At 35.5% G+C, this 23,030-nt stretch overlaps 1 protein-coding gene across 1 annotated transcript in view; it reads left to right on the top strand.

Moving 5' to 3' along the window:
- Positions 1-23,030, top strand: part of LOC121728650 (proton-coupled amino acid transporter-like protein pathetic) — a 50,504-nt gene continuing 27,474 nt past the window's right edge. The window contains exons 1-2 of the mRNA XM_042116874.1: positions 1-77; positions 18,152-18,276. Coding sequence (XP_041972808.1) covers positions 18,212-18,276 — 65 coding nt within the window. The 5' untranslated portion in view covers positions 1-77; positions 18,152-18,211. The remainder of the gene's footprint in view (positions 78-18,151; positions 18,277-23,030) is intronic.

The raw sequence follows: 23,030 nt of genomic DNA, 5'->3' as shown, positions 1-23,030 counted from the left end.
TGTCACAATCGTCTGCGCGGGCGCATACACTGTGTAGTGCCTTCGCTGTGTGCGCGTGTAGTGCTGTGTTGGTTCGCGTAAGTAATAAGTTTCGAGCGATTTTTATTATTTGTCTAGAATAAATTTATTAGTATGAAATGAAGTTATTTAAAATAAAAAATATTATAGTAGAGATAGTTGCAGATTAAATAATTGTAAAAACATATTAAATTTAAAATAATCCCACCTACTCTTTAATTATAATATGATACGAGTATAATACTCTATATTAATAGTAATTTAGTAATGACTTTTAACAAAACGATTTTATACTATAGTAAATTGAGCTACATGAAGATTTTATCCAATGTGGTTAAGCTTTTCTCTCTAGATGAAAAAGCTATAATATAGTGTACTTTTAATATAATTTCAAAAAGGCCGTACTCTAAAATTAAAGTCCAGGCGACATTTTCTGCAAGTCCTCCAAAATGTTTATTATATTTTCTACATTTGTGTATTTTATAAATTCCTTGGATGTTGAAATAATAGTACTTATAGATACTCGGGTACATCAAAATAACAAGGTGAATTTGTAGAGATAATTTATCTTTATGATACGTACCACTATCTTAAACACCTTTGTTTTAATTCAACATAGTAAAGTCACAGCATACCTACATACCTATGCGTCAAAAAATGGTCTTATCATGACTATATCGAAATTGGATACTGTATGACTCTACTACAATTGGAGCTATCCAAGAAAAAAAAAATATTTGATCTGAAAGAGCTAAGTATTATTACAAGGTGTAACTAAACTAAGTGATAATACATTAGAGTGTGTATGGGTACCCTATATATAGAAAAAAATAATTCTCCTGCAAAGAATTATCTTCACAACTCTATAGAGTTCGCTGTAAAAATAGCAGTAACTTTTTTTTCACCTTTGTCCATCCATATTTTAGGACCATCAAATCAAAGTATGAAATCCTTTTTATCTCTGTTAGCTACCACTTTCAAGATTTTTCTCAAATAAAAATGTTGTTTGTCTTATCAAAATGAAGCTACTCACAAAAAAATTGCTTGATAGTAATAAAAAAAAATGTTTTAGGGCTCCCTTACTAGTAAGTTTTAGGGCACTTGCCCATAGAAATCACAAAAAATATGCTCTCTTTCACAGTGAACTCTATATAAGGGACACATACACACCCTAATCTAAAGTATTATCACTTACTTTTGTTACACCGTGTTTAATATTAGTTTGGATAATTATCCAAAAATAATAATAATTGTGAACAAAAATACTTAAACTTAAAATCTTCACAGACAAAGTCGTCTGCCATCTTTAGTCAATATGAATGGCAATAAACCCTAAACCAGTAGCACAGTATAGCAATATGACATATCCCTAATATTGCTATACTGTGCCAGAAGTATAGTATATATTAAGTCTATGATTTGACCACATATTTACCCTGACTTGACATGTCTTAGATTATAAAATTATTTTTTTTAATTGATACCACCATCGGAGTATACAGTAGTTCTGCCTACTCTGCCATCATAGTTGAAAAAAATGTTATCCTTTTAGCCTAAGCAGCTAAACTATCTTTTGACATAACTTATGTCTCTGAGTACGGCGGTATACTTATTACCTTTAACCTTAGTCCTAACTGAAAAACCGCGAACAGCCTTCACTTGCGACCTTTCCCGGTTTTATGTCTGACAAACGTCTGACAATAATAATATTTTACATACCTTCAGACGAAATTATTTTACATTTTATATTAATTGTATCATTTATCACAAAATGTTTCCTCAATTATTTGTTTTAATACCCTAATAATAATTTTCATTGCCTAATTAATGGCACAGTCACAAAACTTTTTTCCATAGAGGAAAATAATACACGGGGCTGTTGTCGTCGTACCAAGTAACCTTTTTATTTGTTTTTAAAAGACTTAGGCTAATTTTGTGAAATGCAAAACGGTAAAGTGCATTATCATTTTAGTTTTAAGTTATTATAACATTCTTTCACACAGCAAATAATTAAATATTCGTATTTTGTTTTAACAAAAAAAAAACTGGTTTTTTATCCATCTGTCTGTCCTGTGCTAATACACAATATCAAACGTATTTGGAAGCTCCATTGGCGCTTTCAAGTACTGTATTATAGGTCTACCAGAATCTGATGGAAAATTTTGATGGAATGTTTTCAAAAAATATCCTTGATTATTGTATAAATTTTGTATAAATGCATGTTTCACACTCAGAATAAGCCACTAAAGGAAGAAAATCGGCCAAGTGCGAGTCGGACTTGGGCGATTTTCTTCCTGTTCCGTACTGTTATAGAGCAAACATACTCGTAGACCAAAAATTGTGTTTTTGTATGGGAGCTCCCCTTATTTTTTTTAATACTATTCTTAAATATTGAAGTAGACATATTATTATTAAGGCCTTTGTGAAAATATCAAGTGCCTACTTGTTGCCATTATTAATGTCGAGCAAAAAATCACGTTTGTTGTATGGGAGCCCTCTTTAAATATTAATTTTATTTTGTTTTTAGTATTTGTTGTTATAGCGGCAACAGATATACACAACCTATTAAAATTTCAGAACTCTAGCCATAGCGGTTCTTGAGATACAGCCTGGAGACGGACAGACAGACATCGAAGTCTCATGAATAGGGTCCCGTTTTCACCCTTTGGGTACGGAACCCTAAAAAGGATCAAAATTTTTATTCCTATTACCCCCGTATAGCTAGAGTCAATACATTTTCTCACTTTTTGCCATCAGATTCTGGTAGACATAAAGTACATACATACATACATACATACATAGTACACTGTACTACAGAGTGATGAAGCAAATTGACGTTACTACCGTTTTGACGTTACGGCCTTACAAGGATCTTGTAGTTGTGGCACTTGGTTGACACTTGACATTATCATGGGGGTGTGTTAACTTTGTACGTAACTGCTGACTATGTAGTGACACTTTACAAAGCGGCGATATTAGTTCTAAATGTCTAAACACACTAGGCCGAAGTTACGCGGCGGAAATTCAAACGCATACAATATACGGACGGAACGCGACGGAATAGTGTGTCATCGTGTGTCATCGGTAATTTAAAATACATTGCGGGCGTAATTATGCCGAATTTCCGCCGCGTAACTTCAGCCTAGTGTGTTTAGACACTAAAAGTTCTGACTTTTGTCGGTCGATCTAATAGCGTTTTCGGCATCTGGAACTGCCCCGGGGCAGGGCAGGCAGGGCGAGCCGAATGGATACGGAAATAGCCGAAGTTTAAATTATAACATAAAATACGTACTTACTAGTACCAAGTCTATTTTTAATGAAGTATTTATATCGTATAATTTTAGAAATTTTATTTGTAATGAAGTATTAATTTGAACATTGTAATAAATTGGCAATTTTAAATTATTCATAAGTAGGTCGTAAACAAGAAATGTATTTGGGAAAAATTGTAGTATATTGTAGTATATTGTAGTATATAGTGAATTAACAAGGGTCCTTCCCGTTTCATACCACTTATTTTTCATACCGCGGTATAAAACAGCGAAGTACTGTTTTTGAATTGCCTGTTTCGTACCGCGGTGCTTGGAGTGGTATATGAAACGACGAATTCTTTTTTGGTATGGGTGGATTCGTACCATGAATTTTATTAAATATTTTTAGTCTAATCACTTATTTATACTGGCGTATAGAAAAGTGGTAACAAGAAAAAATAAAAAAATATTTTGTATAAAGAAATGTCCTTTCTTTCAAAATAAAAAAATATATTATATACTATCAGACTTCTAACAATAGAATCACAGCTTGACACATAGAACTTTAAAATTAACCTATTACTATATAATTAATTTTAAATTATCAAAAAGAATATAAATGTACTTATGGTCCGGGAGCTGTCAATCTCAAAAGTGCCCTCATAGTGTGCTTTGATTTTTTTTTTGATGAAAATAGATAGTTTAGAAAATACAAATAAAAAAACTGGCCAAGCGCGTGTTGGGCCACGCGCAATATAGGTAGAGTTCCGTAGTACCGCTAGTTTTTTTTTAATTTTTGTATGGTTGTGACATGGGAGAGCCATGCTTCGGCACGAATGGGCGGGCTCGATCGAAGAAATACCACGGGCTCACAGAAAACCGGCGTGAATCCGCGCTTGCGCTGTGTTTCGCTGAGTGAGTGAGTTTACCGGAGGCGCACCACCCAATCCCCTACCCTATTCTCTTCCCCACTCTCCCCTGCCCTATTACCCTATTCCCTCTTAAAAGGATGGCAACGCAACTGCAGCTCTTCTGATGTTGCGAGTGTCCATGGGCGACGGAAGTTGCTTTCCATCTGGTGACCCGTTTGCTCGTTTCATATTCTTTGATTTATTTCAATTGAATGTGTTGATCTTTTTGAATATTTTACATCATCGGGTTTTTTTAATAAAGCACAATAATACTTGGAGTCTTTTCGTATACCATCAATAAATTGCCCAATATGTATTTGGTTTCTCTGAGATGAATTTATTTAATTTAAATAATCAAATAAAATAATAATATGTAATAAATAATAATAATATATAATAAAAATAATTTAAATAATTTATTATTTTATAATTTATATAATATGTATAAACATTTTGAGCTTGACTGTACTAAAATCTGCATAACGCCTCCGTGGTCTAGTGGTTAGAGCGTCGCTCTCGACTCCGGAGTTTCTATAGAGTCTCGAATCCCGCGTTGGAAACATGTTATTTCCAAGTTTGGTTAGGATAATGCAGGCTGATCACCTGATTGTCTGACAAGTAAGATGATCCATGCGTCGGATGGGCATGTAAAAAGTCGGTCCTGCGCCTGATCTCTCGCCACTCGTGTCGATCTTCCGTCCCACTAGATTATGAGAGTAAAGGAATAGAGAGTGCTCTTGTGTACTGCGCACATACTTGGGCACTATAAAATTACCCCTGCGTACCTGGTCTGGTTTCAATGAAACCGGCCACCGTCACCGAAACCGGTGTGGGGAGTATTATTATTATTATTACTAAAATCTGCGCTGCGGTACGACTTGACTAATTCTAAAAAGGTCTTCGCTGTTTCGGACGCCGGTATGAAACAGGCAATTCAAAAACAGTACTTCGCTGTTTCATACCGCGGTATGAAAATTTTGTGGTATGAAACGGGAAGGACCCATTAACAAGCCCTGATAATGTTAGGGGGAGAAACTAAATAAAAAAATTAAAAAAAGTACCAAGTCTAAGTGCTTTGTGGATCGTCGGTTTTGTTCGGCTATTTCCGAATCCATTCTGCCTGCTGTGCCTCCCCTGCTCCGGGGTAACTCAAGATGCCGAAAATAATATTATAGCTAGTTTCATAGATAATTGCATGTGTGAAAAAGCGTAATTCAAATAAAGAACATAATAATATATTAACATGTTCTTTAAAAAAAAAACAAAATGTCCTTTATGCCGCCATTTGCAATTCGGCGTAAAATGACGAACAGGATTGGCCACTTTTGCGGGGTTTCACCAAGTTTTAAAAGGTCAACGCTCCAGTTTTGGCGTTTTGGCTACTTAGTAAGCAATATCATTCCATAATTATTGCTGTAGATTTTGCTAAGAATTCATAAGAGAAAGCTTATTTTAGATTATAATATTTTGTTACAAATGTAAATAATAAATACACCGCTGTATCAGTCTCAAATCTCAAATATACTTAGTAAATTTGCTCGAAATTGAAGGAAAAACAGAATCATAAAACCTTTGCGCTTATTTTTAAGCGCTTAGGGCTTGAACTCGGAAAAGCTTGAGGAAAGCTTCTAAAAGTGCCTAACACAGCTTTTTTTTATAAAATAAGGGGGCAAACGAGCAAACGGGTCCCCTGATGGAAAGCAACTTCCGTCGCCCATGGACACTCGCAGAATCAGAAAAGCTGCAGGTGCTGCCGGCCTTTTAAGATGGAATAAGGTAATAGGGGAGGGTAGGGAAGGGAAGGGAACAGGGGTGGGTAGGGAAGGGAACTCACTCACTCGGCGAAACACAGCGCAAGCTCTGTTTCACGCCGGTTTTCTGTGAGAACGTGGTATTTCTCCGGTCGAGCCGGCCCATTCGTGCCGAAGCATGGCTCTCCCACGTATAAAAGCTTTCCTTAAAGTACTAAATTTACAAGTAACAAAATATTGTAATCGTATTTCCAAACCAATCTCAAAAAGAGTCCGTTTGTCTGTTACCGCTACGCATTAGCCGCTGAACTGATTTTGATGAAACTTAAAAAACAAATACTTTGAGTTCTTAGACAAGACTCAAAGTATTTACCCTGAAAAAAGGTTGCCGCGCGATAAACGATTTCTGTGCAAACCCAAAGGTATATAACAAAATTATAGTCCCTTCAAGAAAAGTTAAATATTTCTGAACAACCAAGATCTTTCCAAACTCGTGTTTACCTTTCGCAAATAATTCAATCCTTTTTGAGGTCCTTAACAAAAAGGATCCGAGTTTTTCACGGAGCATTAACCAATAACCCAAGAGCCAGCGATAGCCAGCCACTCGTTATTTTATGAATGCTGAAAGTTTTACTAAATTTGACCTTGTCAGACACCCTTAAAGTAGACTTCGAGGTGGTCTGGCAGTAGGAAGCAATTGCCAAAAATATCCGGCAGTGAAAGACGAAATTCCTATTTCCTACTCAGTTATCCAGAAAAAAATAAGATAAAAAATAGAACCTAACTCTCTATCGAACGTCAGGTAGACCTTCAGAACTGGATACCTTCCTGTTTTTACCTCTATAGGGGTAATAAACAACAAACAGGTAAAATGACGAAAGAAACTCGCAGGCTCTTGGGTCACAAGGAGGCAAATACTATCTTCGACTCACCTTTTTCCAAAGTCACTCTCACTCATAGAAACTTTACTCAGTCCCTTCTAATAAAAAAGTCTGCACTGTGTATAATATGTTACTATCAAATTGTGAATATCGTTAGATTGTAATATTTCTAAGTGACGGATTTGAACGAATACCTACGAATAATAAAAACTAAGGAAAAGTAATTACGTTAAAAAACATGCTCCACAATACTTGTCAAAAAAGTGTACCTTAGGTGTACATTTCAATACATTTGCAATATTTAGGTGACCTTGAGCGGTACTAGGCTGATGTTACATAGCATTTTCTCGGCGCAAAAAAAACAGGCTGACGTTACATGACAGATCAAAAGGAACCAAATTTAAAACGGTAATAGTACGGGAGTTACGATTCCTTAGTTTTTATTATTCGTAGACGAATACGAATCATTTTGGGGTGAAAATATTATTGTACAGCTAATGTTGTAGTAACACGAACATTTTTTGTCCAACGACATTTTTAGCTTATCAGGCAAAGATATTGTATAACTATATAGTATGGATTTTCATGATTAAATGTCTTTTGTAGTAAAACTTATATAAATTGGCAGCTTTTTCGTATAGTCCCCATAGGATAAAAAAAATTATATCAACGATTACGGCTATTCTTGAAAGTTGGCTTTAAGCTAATGTTCAATTTTCATGCTTCTACCAAAATTGTCAAAGATTTTTTCTCAAATATACGGGAAAAAGTGTTAGAAAAGTCTGTTGATTACATACAAATATAAAATGTATATTATGTCATAAATTAATATCGGTCCAGTAGTTTTAAAGTGTCGAAACAAACCAATATGTTAAACCTTATGTAAATATAAAAGTAGATTGTAACATTGATATCTAATAACGCCCGAATCGAGTGCATTAACAGGGCGACTAACGCAAAAAATCAAACATCGTCCTTCTCTCTTCACACTCACGTCTTTCATATTTCAGGTGAAAAAGGACGACGCGGATTCATCGCCAAATTAGGTTTTTTTTCAATAACTCGATAAAATATATAATACAACATTTTAAAAATCCTCTAGGTCAGATTCTCAATGATAGAATTATATACAATGTGTTAAAATATTAACTTTGTTTAATGCACGGTTATGGAAATATATGAAAATTTCGTTAAAATTAGATGCATCTTTGTAATTTTTTTCTATGGAGAATATTTTATAATATCGTGTTTTCGCTAGATTGGATCCTCGGAAATATATTTAGTATCTATGTTCAGAAAATGAAACAATTCGGAGCTTATTTTCAAGTATAAAAATGAATTATAAAATTGACAATTTAGGGTTAGTCGCCTCTTAAGTAGAAAATATTATGTTTCATATTTTATCTAGCGAAGCTGTATAGGAGCAATATCGAGTTTGATTGCAAGGAAACTGAATCTATTTCATTCTATTTATGTTATTGTAATAACATCTATCATAAAAAGTCACTGAATGTCATGAAAAACGTCAGAATTCATGACAGTAATTAAATACGATTAAATATAATACTCACAAAACCATTAAGTCATTAAAAAGTCATATCATATCTATTATTATTATTATCGTCGTTTATATGAATTCATTTAAAAATAAATTCATAAGAAAATAAGTGTTTTTGTAAAAAAATCATAAAAAATTATAGGAAAATTCTGTTAATAAAACGTAAAAGTCTCCTGTATTGTAACCGTTACCTGTAAATTGCAATAATTAGGAGGTAATGGCACTGCAACGACGATATAATGTCAGTGTGATTAGAATATATTATGTACGACGTCGCTACGCCTAGATTCCGAAATAAAACCCAGTATACTTTCCAGTGATTATGACGTCATAATATATAGTACTGGCATGCCTGACTGTGCCACTGGTGTGACAAGTGTGACGTATAATGTCATCTCAACAAAATCATTTAGCTAATTCACTGTTGTTACTTCTAAACAACCGTGTAACGATGATTCTAGATCACCGGCTAGTATACTGGGTTAAATTTCTGACCATACTCAATATATGAGTTGTGACGTCACGTGATGTCATCTTTCGTGTTTTGTTCACAAATGCTAATATTTAAAGTCAGTTTATTACCTATATCTACGCAGTTTTAACAAGTTGACATTTGAAGTGATCGTTCACTTCAAATGTCAACTTGTTCAAACTTGTCATTATAATGTCAAAATATAAAAATAATATCACGTTAGATCTTAAAGTTAGTTATCTATAAGGTGAAATCCTGTGCCATCAAAATCGACACACTAGAGAGTATGTTTTGATTTCATAAGGCTGTGTTACGTTACTGTATAAATTTGTGATTTCGTGGGCAATATTTTATTGTAATAATATTATTATTATAAAATTCTCGTGTTTGTTGCCATTTGCCAAACACTCTCGAAACGGCTGAAACAATTTTTTTTAAGGTTTTGTGTGTTAGTCAGGTAGATTTGTGAATCGGCTAACATCACAGAAGTTAACATACATTTTTAAACCCATAAAACCTGCAAACCTACGTTAATTGCGTGATTATTATAACTCCAGTCATAACAATCCACTTGAAAAACCTTGATGATGATAGTTATTTATTATTATACAATGAACTATGATGGTGGAACCACACCAAAGAAGATTTTTGCAATGAGAGTAAAATTAATAGTAATTAATTTAAAATTAATGTATGAAAATGAAATTAAGTAATACGTAGTTTTTGCACAACTTAAGATGATAAATTTTATAAAATAATACGGGTATTTTCATTCAAGTAAATTTTCAATCAAGTACACTAGGAGAATTTTTAACATCAAAAAAAATATTTTTAAAATAATACCAGCTTATATAATGAATCAAGAGATATTAATAGCTTTAGAAAGAACTAAAATACAGTAACTATAATATTACTTATTAAAAAAAATATTTGGCTATTAAAAATTTCGACAAAAAAAAATCCCGGAAAAGAAAATAGTAAACATTTAACGAGCCCGACTATTTTATTACTATTTTGAATTTCGATATTTACCTTACATATTTTGAGTATTTTTTTATTTCGTAGTCATAACATAAAATATTTAAAAAATAATTCAAAGCCGTCTGGATTAAAATATACTTAAGTACTTATATTTTTATATTTTAATACTAGTTGGCCCGGTGAAATTCGAATGACCGACGGGTGACCAAACATAATATTTTCTCACCGTATAAACCATCCTTGGATTAGACATCTACGAAAATTTCAATACTGAAATTAGCCAAATCATTTCAGCCGTTCCCGAGTTTTAGCGAGACTAACAAAACGTAAAATTCATTAATATTCGCGGGAAATCTTGTCACTTTCGACTTCGACTTCCTAAGCAAACAGAACAACGAACCAATAGTGTGGTGCCCGTATTACACTTGAATATTCAAGTCACCTTTCAACGCGCCTTGAACTACATCTCGAGGTTCTGATTTTTGCCTTGATTAGGGGACGTTCATGAATTATGTAAAAACATTTTTTGTACCCAGCAGCTCCCCCTATGATAAGATAATATTATAATCATCTTATCATAACACGATATTAACGTGAGATTCTCTTCTTCTCTCACCCCTCCTAATTTGATTTTGGATAAAAAAGGGTCTAAAAAATTAAAACCATACAATAAGGTTTTAAAATGTCACCTTAAAAAATCTGATATACCTACTTACTACTAATGTTGAGTTGGCAGATAACTCTGAGTCTGACGAAAGGTCTCAATAATAATAATATTATGTACCCATAGTATAACAAACGTGACTTATCCTCCCTAGTCCCCACATAAATTTCTTCAAATTTTACTGTACCTTTTCCCTTCCACCTTAAAAACATTGCGTATTTTATGGACGACCCTTACCAACAATGCAAACAGTATTATCATTCAAGTGCCTATAAAAACTCCTCACGATTAAAAACTTATAAAGATATCAGATAAGTTAATCCAAGATATTGTCAGATTTGTCGTGGTAATCCATCAGTATAGAGAACGTCAAAGCAATGATGGAACTAAGTATTTTGTAGTGCCCAAGTGTGTGCGCAGTACACAGGAGCACTCTCTTTTCCTTTACTCATTTATCCCAGTGGAACGGACGACCGACACGGCTGGCGAGAGATCAGGCGCAGGACCGACTTTTTACATGCTCATCCGATGCATGGATTATCTTACTTGTCAGACAATCAGGGATCAGCCTGTAGTGTTATATCCAAACTTGAAATAACACCTTTCTAAAGCGTGAATTGAACCTCAAAGCGATCGTGGAAAGGGGAGTAGTATTTAGTGTGTGTGCAATACAATGACAATATTTTTCTTTTCCTCTCCAAACACCGATGGATAAATCGACTTAACACACATTTGATGCAGGGAACATCTTTTTTATCTTAAAATGTCATCAGCTGCTGATCAAACTTGAAAACAGCAAGCGATACAAAAACAACATAATAAAATGATTGAGGTTACTACTTATAGCTCGAAATAAAAATAAAGAACCTTCTTTATGTAACATCATTAAAATAGAAAAAATGTCCTTAAGGTGACGCCTTGATAATTTGACTGTGGCGATATCGATTTTTCTCAACAATAACTATAGCTATATAAATTAAAGTTCATTGTCAGTATTCATCATGTCTTTGTCTTTGAATTAATAATAATAATAGCTCCCACACCGGTTTCGGTGACGGTGGCCGGTTTCATTGAAACCAGGCCAGCTACGCAGGAGTAATTTTATAGTGCCCAAGTGTGTGCGCAGTACACAAGAGCACTCTCTATTCCTTTACTCTCATAACCCAGTGGGACGGAAGACCGACACGACCGGCGAGAGATCAGGCGCAGGACCGACTTTTTACATACCCATCCCACGCATGGATCATCTTACTTGTCAGACAATCAGGTGATCAGCCTGCATTGTCCTAACCAAACTTGGAAATAATATGTTTCCAACGCGGGAATCGAACCCACAACCTCCGAGTCAAGAGCCGCGCTCTGTACCACTAGACCACGGAGGCGTTACTTGTTGAGGCGTGTCTTTGAATTACCCATAGCATAACACGATTGGTCAACTTTTATAACACAGAATAATTAGTCAAAAAGACCTCTATAAAAACAGGGATTCTGATTTTGTCAACAAAGGAGAGTGATTTAAGCTTCCAAAATTTGATCCCGGGACTCATAAATAATTCCTTCAAAATCTGTTTAACGGTTTAAGCGTGAAGAGCTCACAGTCAGACACACTTTCCCATTTATAATATATACCAGACAGCGTTGCCAGACGTCCCGATTTTGGCGGGACGTCCCGATTTTTTCATCAAAATTGTATGTCCGCGCGGGACAGGCTCAGTCCCGCTTTTCGGGGAAAGCCCGAACGTACGTGCCTGGTAACGGGGTTCCTGGATGTGGGAAGACAACTTGGATCATTAATAACTTCAATGAGGAAACAGACGTTATAATAACAACGACAATCGAAGCAGCCGAGGATCTAAAGCAAAGGCTATCGCTACGAACTGGCAACAAAGTTAAAGATAAAGTTCGTACCATGGCCTCTTTGCTGGTAAATGGGACAAAAGAAACCTACAAAAGGTTGATAGTTGACGAGGCCCTCATGAACCATTTCGGCTCAATCGTCATGGCGAATCAGTTAACAGGCGCCAACGATGTTATCCTCATTGGAGATATTAACCAACTCCCGTTTATAGAGCGTGAAAACCTCTTTAAACTTAATTACACTCGTCCAAACCTGGTAACCAGCATCACCCAGGAGTTGTCTTGCACACACAGGAGCCCTATGGATGTGGCATACGCCTTAAGCATGGTCTATAATAACATCTATTCATCGAAGGAAATAGTGCGGTCCCTAAAGCTAATGAAGTATTCAGGAGCGAGAATACCTAAAACCAATCTAAATACCCTGTATCTTGTCCACACACAAGAGGAGAAAGCAGCCCTCACTAATACAGGCTATGGATCGGGAACGGACTCTCGCGTCCTCACAATCCATGAAGCTCAGGGATTAACGAGTCCCTCGGTGATCATCATACAGACCAAGTCCCGAAAGCTGGCAATCCATGACAGCGTTCCTCATGCAGTTGTAGCCATATCCCGGCACACTAACACCTGTGTCTATTACACTGACACTGATGGAGACGCTGTGGCAAGCTTCATAAAAAGAGCCACGGAGGTGTCAACCGAACACATAAGAGATTATAATATAAAAATGGCTATAAAAGACAGGAACGATAAAGTCCTAAGCCACATGGCGGGTAGATTCGACACAGAACGATGTCTTTTTAACAACCTAGAAACTCCACCCAGCTTGAGTGACCCCTCTCCACCAAGCCAATGTCACAACATCTAAAGGCAAAGGGTGGAGCAGCATAAAATCTAAGGAAATCGGAAAATGTCGGATCTACTGGCCGCCACACCGACTGGGACCTCACCGTTCAAAACATTAATATTATTATTATGCAATTTATAAAACAATAAATGTATATATTTATTTATTATATGTATAACATATTATACTCTATTCTATTAAATATACATATACACATATATATATATTAAAAAAAAATGTGTCCATGGCGTGATGGACCACAATTAATTAACATTCATAATATTATTTCAATTATCCTTGGTGCGAAAAATCTAAATAATAAAATAACAAAAAAAGGATATGGACGAACAGTCTATAGACGGCCCCAATTTTATAATAAAAAAAAAAAAAAAAAAAAGAACGTACGTGCAGCGTGCTGAGAAAGAAAGGTTCGTAGAGTGTGGGAGGTAGAAGGGTGGATTTTCTTTGGCTACTTTAGCTATCTATTGTCACGTAAACGTTATTTTAACGCAAATAAAAAGATAAAAAATGAAAAAAACTTTTGATTTTATACCTTTTTTTTACTTTGTCCCACTTTTGACCGAAGAATCCCGCTTTTTCACTCAAAAAGTTCCAAAGGCCCGACTTGGCAAAAAAAAAAACTGGCAACGCTGATACCTGATGACGCAACTTCGTTGCATCAAAATTCGTTTATCGCGCGGGGAACCGTTCATTATTCCGGGATAAAAACTAACCTATGTCTTATCCCGGGTTTTTTTTTAATGAAATAAAGGGGGCAAACGGGTCACCTGATGGAAAGCAACTTCCGTCGCCCATGGACACTTGCAGCATCAGAAGAGCTGCAAGTGCGTTGCCGGCCTTTTAAGAGGGAACAGGGTAATAGGGGAGGGTAAGGAAGGAAAGGGAAGGGAATAGGGGAGGGTAGAGAAGGGAAGGGAATAGGGGAGGGTAGGGAAGGGAATAGGGTAGGGGATTGACCCGAACCGGTGGTAGGCACCATTAGCATCAACGTTCTGAAAGTATTTGCTACAAATCTATTCGGAAATAAAACAATTTTTATTTTTTTTATTTATTTTTATTGGGCCTCCGGTAAACTCACTCACTCGGTGAAACACAGCGCAAGCGCTGTTTCACGCCGGTCTTCTGTGAGAACGTGGTATTTCTCCGGTCGAGCCGGACCATTCGTGTCGAAGCATGGCTCTCCCATGTATATCAAAGTACGGACTCAAAGTAGCTCAATACCAAACAGCAAAAGTCTAACAAACATTCATCCGCATTTGAGATATAATTTCATCTAAATCAATTTTGCGATTAAAGCTTGAAGAGCTAGCAGAGTCAGATACACTTTCAACAAAAGTTAATATACCTTTATGTAATGCTGTGGTAATACACAGAAAAAAGATAAGATTTTGATGACAAAAAACAATGAAATACTTAAGCCAAAACCAACCAGATCTCCTTCATAATGGCTTTTACCTTAAACATTGACAATATAAAACCTAAGACCGGATTTTACCGGATTCGCAACATTCGTGCCATGTTGTGATCATCAGGTTTTTTCGCTTCCCCGTACGTGCCATTAGAATATCCTTATCGGGTAACTAAGGGCTCTATTCTCGTGATTCGAGTGTAGCTTTGAGCGCAAGTCGTGCAATTTGGCATTCCATTTAAAAAGTAACAAAATATTTTATATAGGTACGGTCAAATTTAAAAACCTACATACATACATATTTCATTGTCTCGTCTCATTGCAATATGAAACGACATTTAGAATGATTTACCTAACGTAATAAATATTATGTTTTACAACTATTGTATTCTTTGTAATTGTAGATAATATTTCTTGTAAACATCATTTTACAAGTGTCTGCTGATACCTACGATAGATTCCTTTTAAATTACTGGGACATACATAGTGTCGTATAATCCAGCCATAATATTATGTTACAGGTATTAAAATATTGAACCTTAAACTCTTTTTTTTAGTTTTTCTGAAATATAACCTAACCTAACTCAACCTAACCTACCAGGAAAAGCGGGGTCCAAAAGGGGCGTAAGAAATCGAAGTTACAATAAAATTGAAGGTAGAGCCGTTGTTTTTTTTCATTTCTTTTCTTTTTCTTTTCTATCTACCTTCGTAGTAGTCGGGTGCGACATGCAATAGTATAGTATAGTTTTGATGACAAAACTATTCTTAATGTAACAACTAACACCCTATATAGTCTAGATAACTCTATACAATCACTGTTACTTTCATACACGAGTTGATAACTGATAAGAGATAAAGCCTAATATTGACGACTGAATGAGTTAAACTGTGTTTGCTACACACTAACAATATCGTCCGACCTTTATCTTATATAGAGGTATTAATAAACGCACGCATTTTTTTTCCAAAGCTTATAAAATCTGGCATAGATACCGTAGGGCATATTCTATGCACGGGCCCCTAGAACGCTGCCGCCCCTAGGCGGTGACCTATTACGGCCTATGTGTAAATCCGGGGCTGATACCACGCTTTGCCTCAAATACTTTGATAGGCTGTGCTGTAGTATGCTACAACCTATAACGTTTTGAGTTAGGCGATTCTCAGACCAACACAACACGACATGTCAACATAATTGGTCTAGAGTCTAGACTCTAGCTGGAACGGCAGCAAACACTGCGACTACAAAAATTTTGTTATATTACGTACTGTGGCAGTTGGTACCATATTATAATTACGTTCCGCGCGGCTTCGCCCGCGTAAATTATATATTTTACAGACAAATTACTCCACAAACTTAGTCTATGATCTTTCACGTGGTCTACTTCTTATCTGTGCCAAATAACAGAAAAATTGCTCGAGTACTTCGTGAGATAAGCCCTTTCAAATAATTTCCCCCCTTTTTTCCACATTTTCCTCTATTTCTTCGCTCCTATTAGTCAAAGCGTGATAAAATATAGCCTATATTCTTTCTCGATATATGGGCTATCTAACACTGAAAGAGTTTTTCAAATCGGACCAGTAGTTTCTGAGATTAGCGCGTTCAAATTAACAAACTATTCCACTTTATAATATAAGTTTAGATAAAGTTTCGTAGGATAAAGCCATATTATGTAACTAAACTTTTTTGTATTAACTCCGGTAGACAAAGTCTTCCTTGATAGTTAAATTTACTTAAAAACATATATGTTGAAAATCTTTGGTTACATAATAATATTTAACTTGTAGCAAACAGTGACCTTAAATATACATAAAAATATTTACATCATGACTCTATTTATTTATAGTATTATTCTAGGTCCTATTTATATTTACTATTTATATTCTAGTTTTATTAATTATTACCGATAAACATTTGAGTTAATGTGTACTTTTCACGCTTAAAACACTAAACCGATTTTGATGAAACCGGATATTTTCAGCCCTGGGAACGACAAAATTACAGTTATTATGTTAAATTTATAATTAATTCACATCTTTAAGCAATGCTCTGTTAAAGATGTGAATTGTATGGCACAATCAGCTACGCTCCTCATTATCTTGATCTTTACTATTACAATGTGAAGAGGCTTACAATTTATAATGTACAGTGATGCTAAACACAAAACGTTACATCACACCAAAACACTATCTATACTTAATATTATACAGCGGAAGAGTTTATTTGTTTGTTTGAACGCGCTTATCTCAGAAACTACTAGCCCGATTTGAAAAATTATTTCAGTGTTAGATAGCCCATTTATTGAGGAAGGCTAGAGGCTATAAATTATCACTCTAAGACCAATAGAAGTGAAGAAACATAGGAAAATGTGTAAAAATCGGGAAAATTATTTGAAGCCGCTTATCTCGCGAACCACTGGATGAATTTTTAAGTTATTTTGCGGAAAAATGTACGGTTTCCGTAAAATTCCTAATTCATGTGGGCGAAGCCGCGCAGAACGTCTAGTATTATACTTACTATAATATTATTAAGTATAATTATACGCTTCTCGCTGTCTGTCCCTATCTATATCCTAAGATCTTTAAAAGTGAGCAACGGATTTTCATACAGATTTTTTAATGTATAGTGAATAGTGATTAAAAGTTTATAAGTAAAAGTGTCACCGCAGACCTACAATTTAAAGTTGGCCGACTATCGTACAAACCACAGAAATAGATCAAGATAGAAGCGCCATGTCGGTCCAATTTGTATGAACACGAGCGTATGGCGCTTCTATCTTGATCTATTTCTGTGCTTTGTACGATAGTCGGCCAACTTTAAATTGTAAGTCTGCGGGGACCCTAAAGGTGTAGATTGTCTACGCTATAGGACATACTTACAACGGTAAAATATGCGATTCCCAAGTGGTTTTCTTGCGGGCACGAAGTGAGATAAAGAACCATTTCTGAGTATACTCGTCATACCTTTGTGGTCGTAAACGGAAATCTGAGTTAATACTGAATACGTCATGATAATATAGTCTCTTTCTATTCTATATAAAATAGGGGAAGTCCCTAACATGACTGTACTCTACAGGCAAAAGTCATTTTCAGGCTACTGGGTCAAACTGATTACAGGCAAACCTGACATGAAAAAAAAGAAACTTTATTTGGTAAAATAAATGTACTATCAGAGAAGTTGATTCCTAGGCAGATTAGGGCCCTACGTAGTTTGGTCGCGTTACGTCAAGCCCAGCCACAGATCACAATTATTAACATTGAATTGACATGATCCGACCAAATGACGAATAGGAATCAATTTACTCGATGGTACATAAAGAGAAGAAATAAAACATTTGAAAACCGTATCTGCCACATGACTTGTTTTGTTCATTCCCGTGATTAAAAGGTAGACCTGTGATCAGTCCGATCTAATCGATTGGCCTCCCCGTGTAGAAGGGGCTTTATTATAGTTGTTAATTTTGAAAAAGAAAAATGTTATGATTACTTTTGTGCGTGTACTTAAAATTAACGACATAACCTCTTTTACAGTTATAAGTGGCAATGATCAGAAGAAAATAAAGGTTCGAATACAAATATACATTTGGGAAAATGAAGGTACCGAAAGTAAGCGAGCCGACTGGGATCAGAACTGTCATGGACGCCTACAGCTCTAAGTAAGTTATTTTTTATATATTAGACAATCTGAAAGTGGAGCCCTAGGGGAGCCTTAGGGAGTGATACAAATTGTTGTCAAACACCAGCATGGAGACGATTCATTATTTTGAGGGAGCCACCAAAATTACTAAGTACTACTAGGTGTTATAGTACCTAGTAGTACTTAGTAGTCTTGGCGATTAAAAAAAAGTTTGAGAACCGCTGCTTTATATATATATTATACACTAGCTGTCCCGGTGAACTTCGTGGCACTTTAAAACCTTCCCTGGATATCTACGAATATTTTAAGACTAAAATGAGCCCAATCCATTCAGCCGTTTTCGAGTTTTAGCGTTACTAACACAATTGAAAATCCATTTTTATATAAGTATATAGATAATATATATGTTATAATATTAAACTGCTTAGCATTTAATGTCCTCGACAGTTCTCATAGTGCTATAGTTTCCGGGATAAACAATAAATAATAGTAGTATATGTGAATCATTATGTTTTGACGTATACTTCACACTGAATGGTGTAGTTACAATAATTTAAACAATATACAATTAATTTACTTGTATATATAAAATATATATACAATAATATAATACAACTTGTGTCCCTCGGAAACCGCTTAAAGCGATATGAACTTTCCAAGAACACCTCCGGGCTTCTTAAACACAATGTAGAAGTGGGTCGTTCCCGTTTTATACCACTTATTTTTCATACCGCGGTATGAAACAGCGAAGTACTGTTTTTGAATTGCCTGTTTCATACCGCGGTGCTTGGAATGGTATGAAACGACTAATTCTTTTTTGGTATGGGTGGATTCGTACCACGAATTTTATTAAATATTTTTAGTCTAATCACTTTTTTATACTGGCGTATAGAAAAGTGGTAACAAGAAGAAATAAAAAATATTTTTGTGTACTATTCACCTAACTTGTATATTTTATAATAATAGGGGTGTAGAAAGTAAACTAAATATAATACAAATTATTGTTTACTCTTTTGAAAAAGGCATTTACTCATTAACTTTAAAATATTTTTTATTTTATTAAATAAAAAGTAAATATTTAATCCGTAATATCACGTGATCGCAAACAGTCATCACAGAGTGTGACGTCACGATCTCCAAAACATCGTCAGTGACATTTCGATGTCAAAACCATACAAAGATTTTTGTTTTTTGGAGAACCGTGACGTCATTGCGACGCCATGATGAACTTTTAAAACGAAATTTAAAAAGTGTCTTTTTTTATTTAAATAATAGTGTATTTTTTATATATTCTTAGGTGTAACAAATATACATCTGTAAAATAAATATATTTCCTAAATACACCCCTATTGTTTTTAAGATGCCAAAATTAAAAACAGTGCTAGTTTAGTTTGGTCGTAAGACTTAAGTCGGCTATAAAATTATAATTTTTTGATTAATCTGTACTTATATATAAAACTCAAAGGTGACTGACTGACATGGTGATCTATCAACGCGCAGCCAAAACCACTGGACGGATCGGGCTGTAATTTGGCATGCAGGTAGATGTTGTGATGTAGGCATCCGCTAAGAAAGGATTTTGATCAATTCTACCCCCAAGGGGTCAAAATAGGGGATGAAAGTTTGTATATAATAATTGTATTTGCTAACGCGAGCGAGGCCGCGGGCAAAAGCTCGTATAGAAATATAATACAGATATAATACAGCTTCTAATATGTTATAATACAGCTTCCGTCTGCTTATCCTCTGCCCGAAAATTAGGGGCCCACGGAAGATCAGGGACGACTGTTCGGTCGTCTTAACCTGAGTGGTCTCCGTTTCTGCACACTTGGGTGTTACACTGCCGTGCTATAATTGAGCTTAATACATTAATTGTTTTTTTTTTTCTTGTTTACCTTTGATAGTTTTTATGTATGAATTAGTTGTAGAATAGGTAAATTAGGTTAATTTTATTCTTGTTGATATCAGTTCTGTATATAAAGTCATATTTTGTGTAACATTTAATTGTGACAAAACAAACGTTTAGTTATCTATTCATAGATATTTTGAAACGACTAATTCAAAAAAGGTCTTCGCTGTTTCGGACGCCGGTATGAAACAGGCAATTCAAAAACAGTACTTCGCTGTTTCATACCGCGGTATAAAAAATAAGTGGTATGAAACGGGAAGGACCCGTAGAGGTGGAGCCTCTACATTGTTCTTAGCTGTTTTCTGTAAAGATTATTCCGGTTACACACTCAAAATATGGCTCTCCCCAAAATGCAAAATATCCTAACGCGGTACACTTTGCACTCCGGTGTTTAAGAGCGTGTCTCTTGAATCACATTGTGAGGGCTCGCGAGTCGCGTCGTGTGACGAGTTTCGCCTTGACTGACTGATGATAACACATCGACATATAAAAAACCTTGACTGACTGATGATAGCACAATATCCATAGGCGTGATAGTTTTTCCGTAAAGTGTAGCACAAAATGTTCAGGTTCTGGGATATACTAGGGATATGCTTCGCTCGCCGTGATTAGAGCAAAAGAATTAAACGTTCAAAAAGTTTGCTTATAATTGAATACCTTATTGATCTTCACAGTCCACATAAGGATAACCTTGAGAAAGCTGTTGGTTGAGCGCAGGAAAAAACCAATAATACCGAGGTTCTCTTTGTGTTTGATGATCATTACATGCGTCATAATCGAACTATCGAAGGAAAAACGGACTTACACTGAGTACATAGTTACATACTTATCCGCCTTTAGGCTTCGACCAAAGCGACTGCAAATGCGGGAGCGTCAGCAACGCGGGACGCTCCCGTCGGCAGAGCGGGAATACCTAATCCACCGTTTCGCACCGTAGTCGCGCAGGTGTGCACACCGGATATCCTTTTTTTTCATGGGGAAATGCATTACGCATCCCCGGCACATTGGGGACATCGGCCGGGGTATGTGGGACTCTCCCGTCCCGCAGACGCTCCCGTCCCGCGTCCCGCTCGCGTCCCACCTTTGACCTTACTGACTGAAAAACGACAATGAGGATTGATTTTTCTGTTAGAATTCAATTAGATGAGCTCAACGCTTTAATGTCCCGTACAAAATGTATTATGTCTATTCAAGGCAGTCCTATACAATTACGGATATACCTACTGTATAAGTACTTAGTATACACTGTTCGACAAACGACGATATACGTGGGAGAGCCATGCTTCGGCACGAATGGGCCGGTTCGACCGGAGAAATACCACGTTCGCACAGAAAAGCGGCGTGAAACAGCGCTTGCGCGCAAGCGCTGTTTCACGCCGGTTCGCCCAATCCCCTACCCTATTCGCTTCCCTACCCTCCCCTATTACCCTAATGCCTCTTAAAAGGCTGGCAACGCATCTGCAGCTCTTCTGATGCTGCGAGTGTGAAAATTAAATGTGTGTGTGTGAGTGTGTGAGAGAGAAAGAGAGAGATAATAAATACTTGTCGCGTTGTTTGCTTACTGATGTGACGGTTACATACATTTGTATGATGAACGATGTAAATATTATCTTTTTGCTCTTAATTTTTTTATGACCAACCTCGTGTACCTGGAGTTAACCAAACTCAACCTAGGAAAAAATCACAAAGAGCTGAAAGTTGGTAGAGACGTTAAAATATACACTAATAAAAACAAAATGTCAAGAGTCCCCGTCGATTCCACTTGTGCAAAAATGTTTTGTCTGGGAAATTAATGAAAATATTAACCCTACTCGTATCTTTTAACTCTTATTATTAATCCATTAGTGAAGTCGCCAGAGGTTTTAACCTCCGAAAATTGTACCTAATAGTGAATATTGTTTTTGAGGTGGCATTTTCTTTTTTATTACACTATAACATGCAAAGTTTACCAAAAAATGTTTGTGCTTTTTAACAGATTTTTTAAAAAGAAAGTTTGCTTTGCTAAGTTAAATAAAATTATTAGATTTTTGCTATAAGAAGTTTTTAGAGATTAACGCTCGACCAAGATAAAAGGGTTTGGGAGGATTTCAGGGTCGTTAAGAAAAGTATGTTACACGTACTTATTGTGCGTATTTACTTTTTAGAGAAATGTTTTAAGTACTTTAAAACGTTTTAATGTCTCAAAAAATGTGTAAAATAGACAAAAAAATGTTTTCTTCATTTGTTGAGAGTTTATTCAAGTAAGAGCTGAAACGTTAAATGCATCGACAAATGAAGGGCTTTTTCTAGCCTTTGAAATATATTTAAACTTCCTAATTAAAGCCAGGAAAAAAAATTTGTGCTACATAATATCTCACGTACATACTAAAGACGCATGCTGCGACCTATGTTTGGAAAATGCTTACCTGAATACAACAAATATCAGTTCTTAGCCAAATTTGTTGTTTTCCTATAACTATGTTTAAGCGAATGTAATCGATGAAAAAAAAGGTAATTAAAAAATCAATTTTATTCAGTTAAAACCTAACCAAAAGGAATAAAATACAGATTTTCTTCGAAATGTACGTGAAAAGTTTGTGCTACATTTTCGGATAATTTAATAAGGTAAGAGCTAAAAAGTTATACGCATTAACAAATAAAAGGCTTTGCTAAGCCTAAGAAATAATTTTAAACTTCTTATATGACGCCATTTATCAGGTTCGAAGCACACAACAAACTTATTCGTAGGTATGCTCATCTAGATACAAAAATATTAATTTTTTAATTGAAATTATATATTTTTTTCACTTATTTTCTTTTTTCGGAATAGAAGCAACGATATGGATAAAAAAAATAATATATTTTATTATTTTGCTACATAGCTG

This window comes from Aricia agestis, chromosome 7, assembly GCF_905147365.1.
Source record: "Aricia agestis chromosome 7, ilAriAges1.1, whole genome shotgun sequence".
NCBI classification, from domain to species: domain Eukaryota; kingdom Metazoa; phylum Arthropoda; class Insecta; order Lepidoptera; family Lycaenidae; genus Aricia; species Aricia agestis.
Note: the sequence above shows the minus strand (reverse complement) of the source record. Positions and strands in the feature narration are given on the sequence as shown.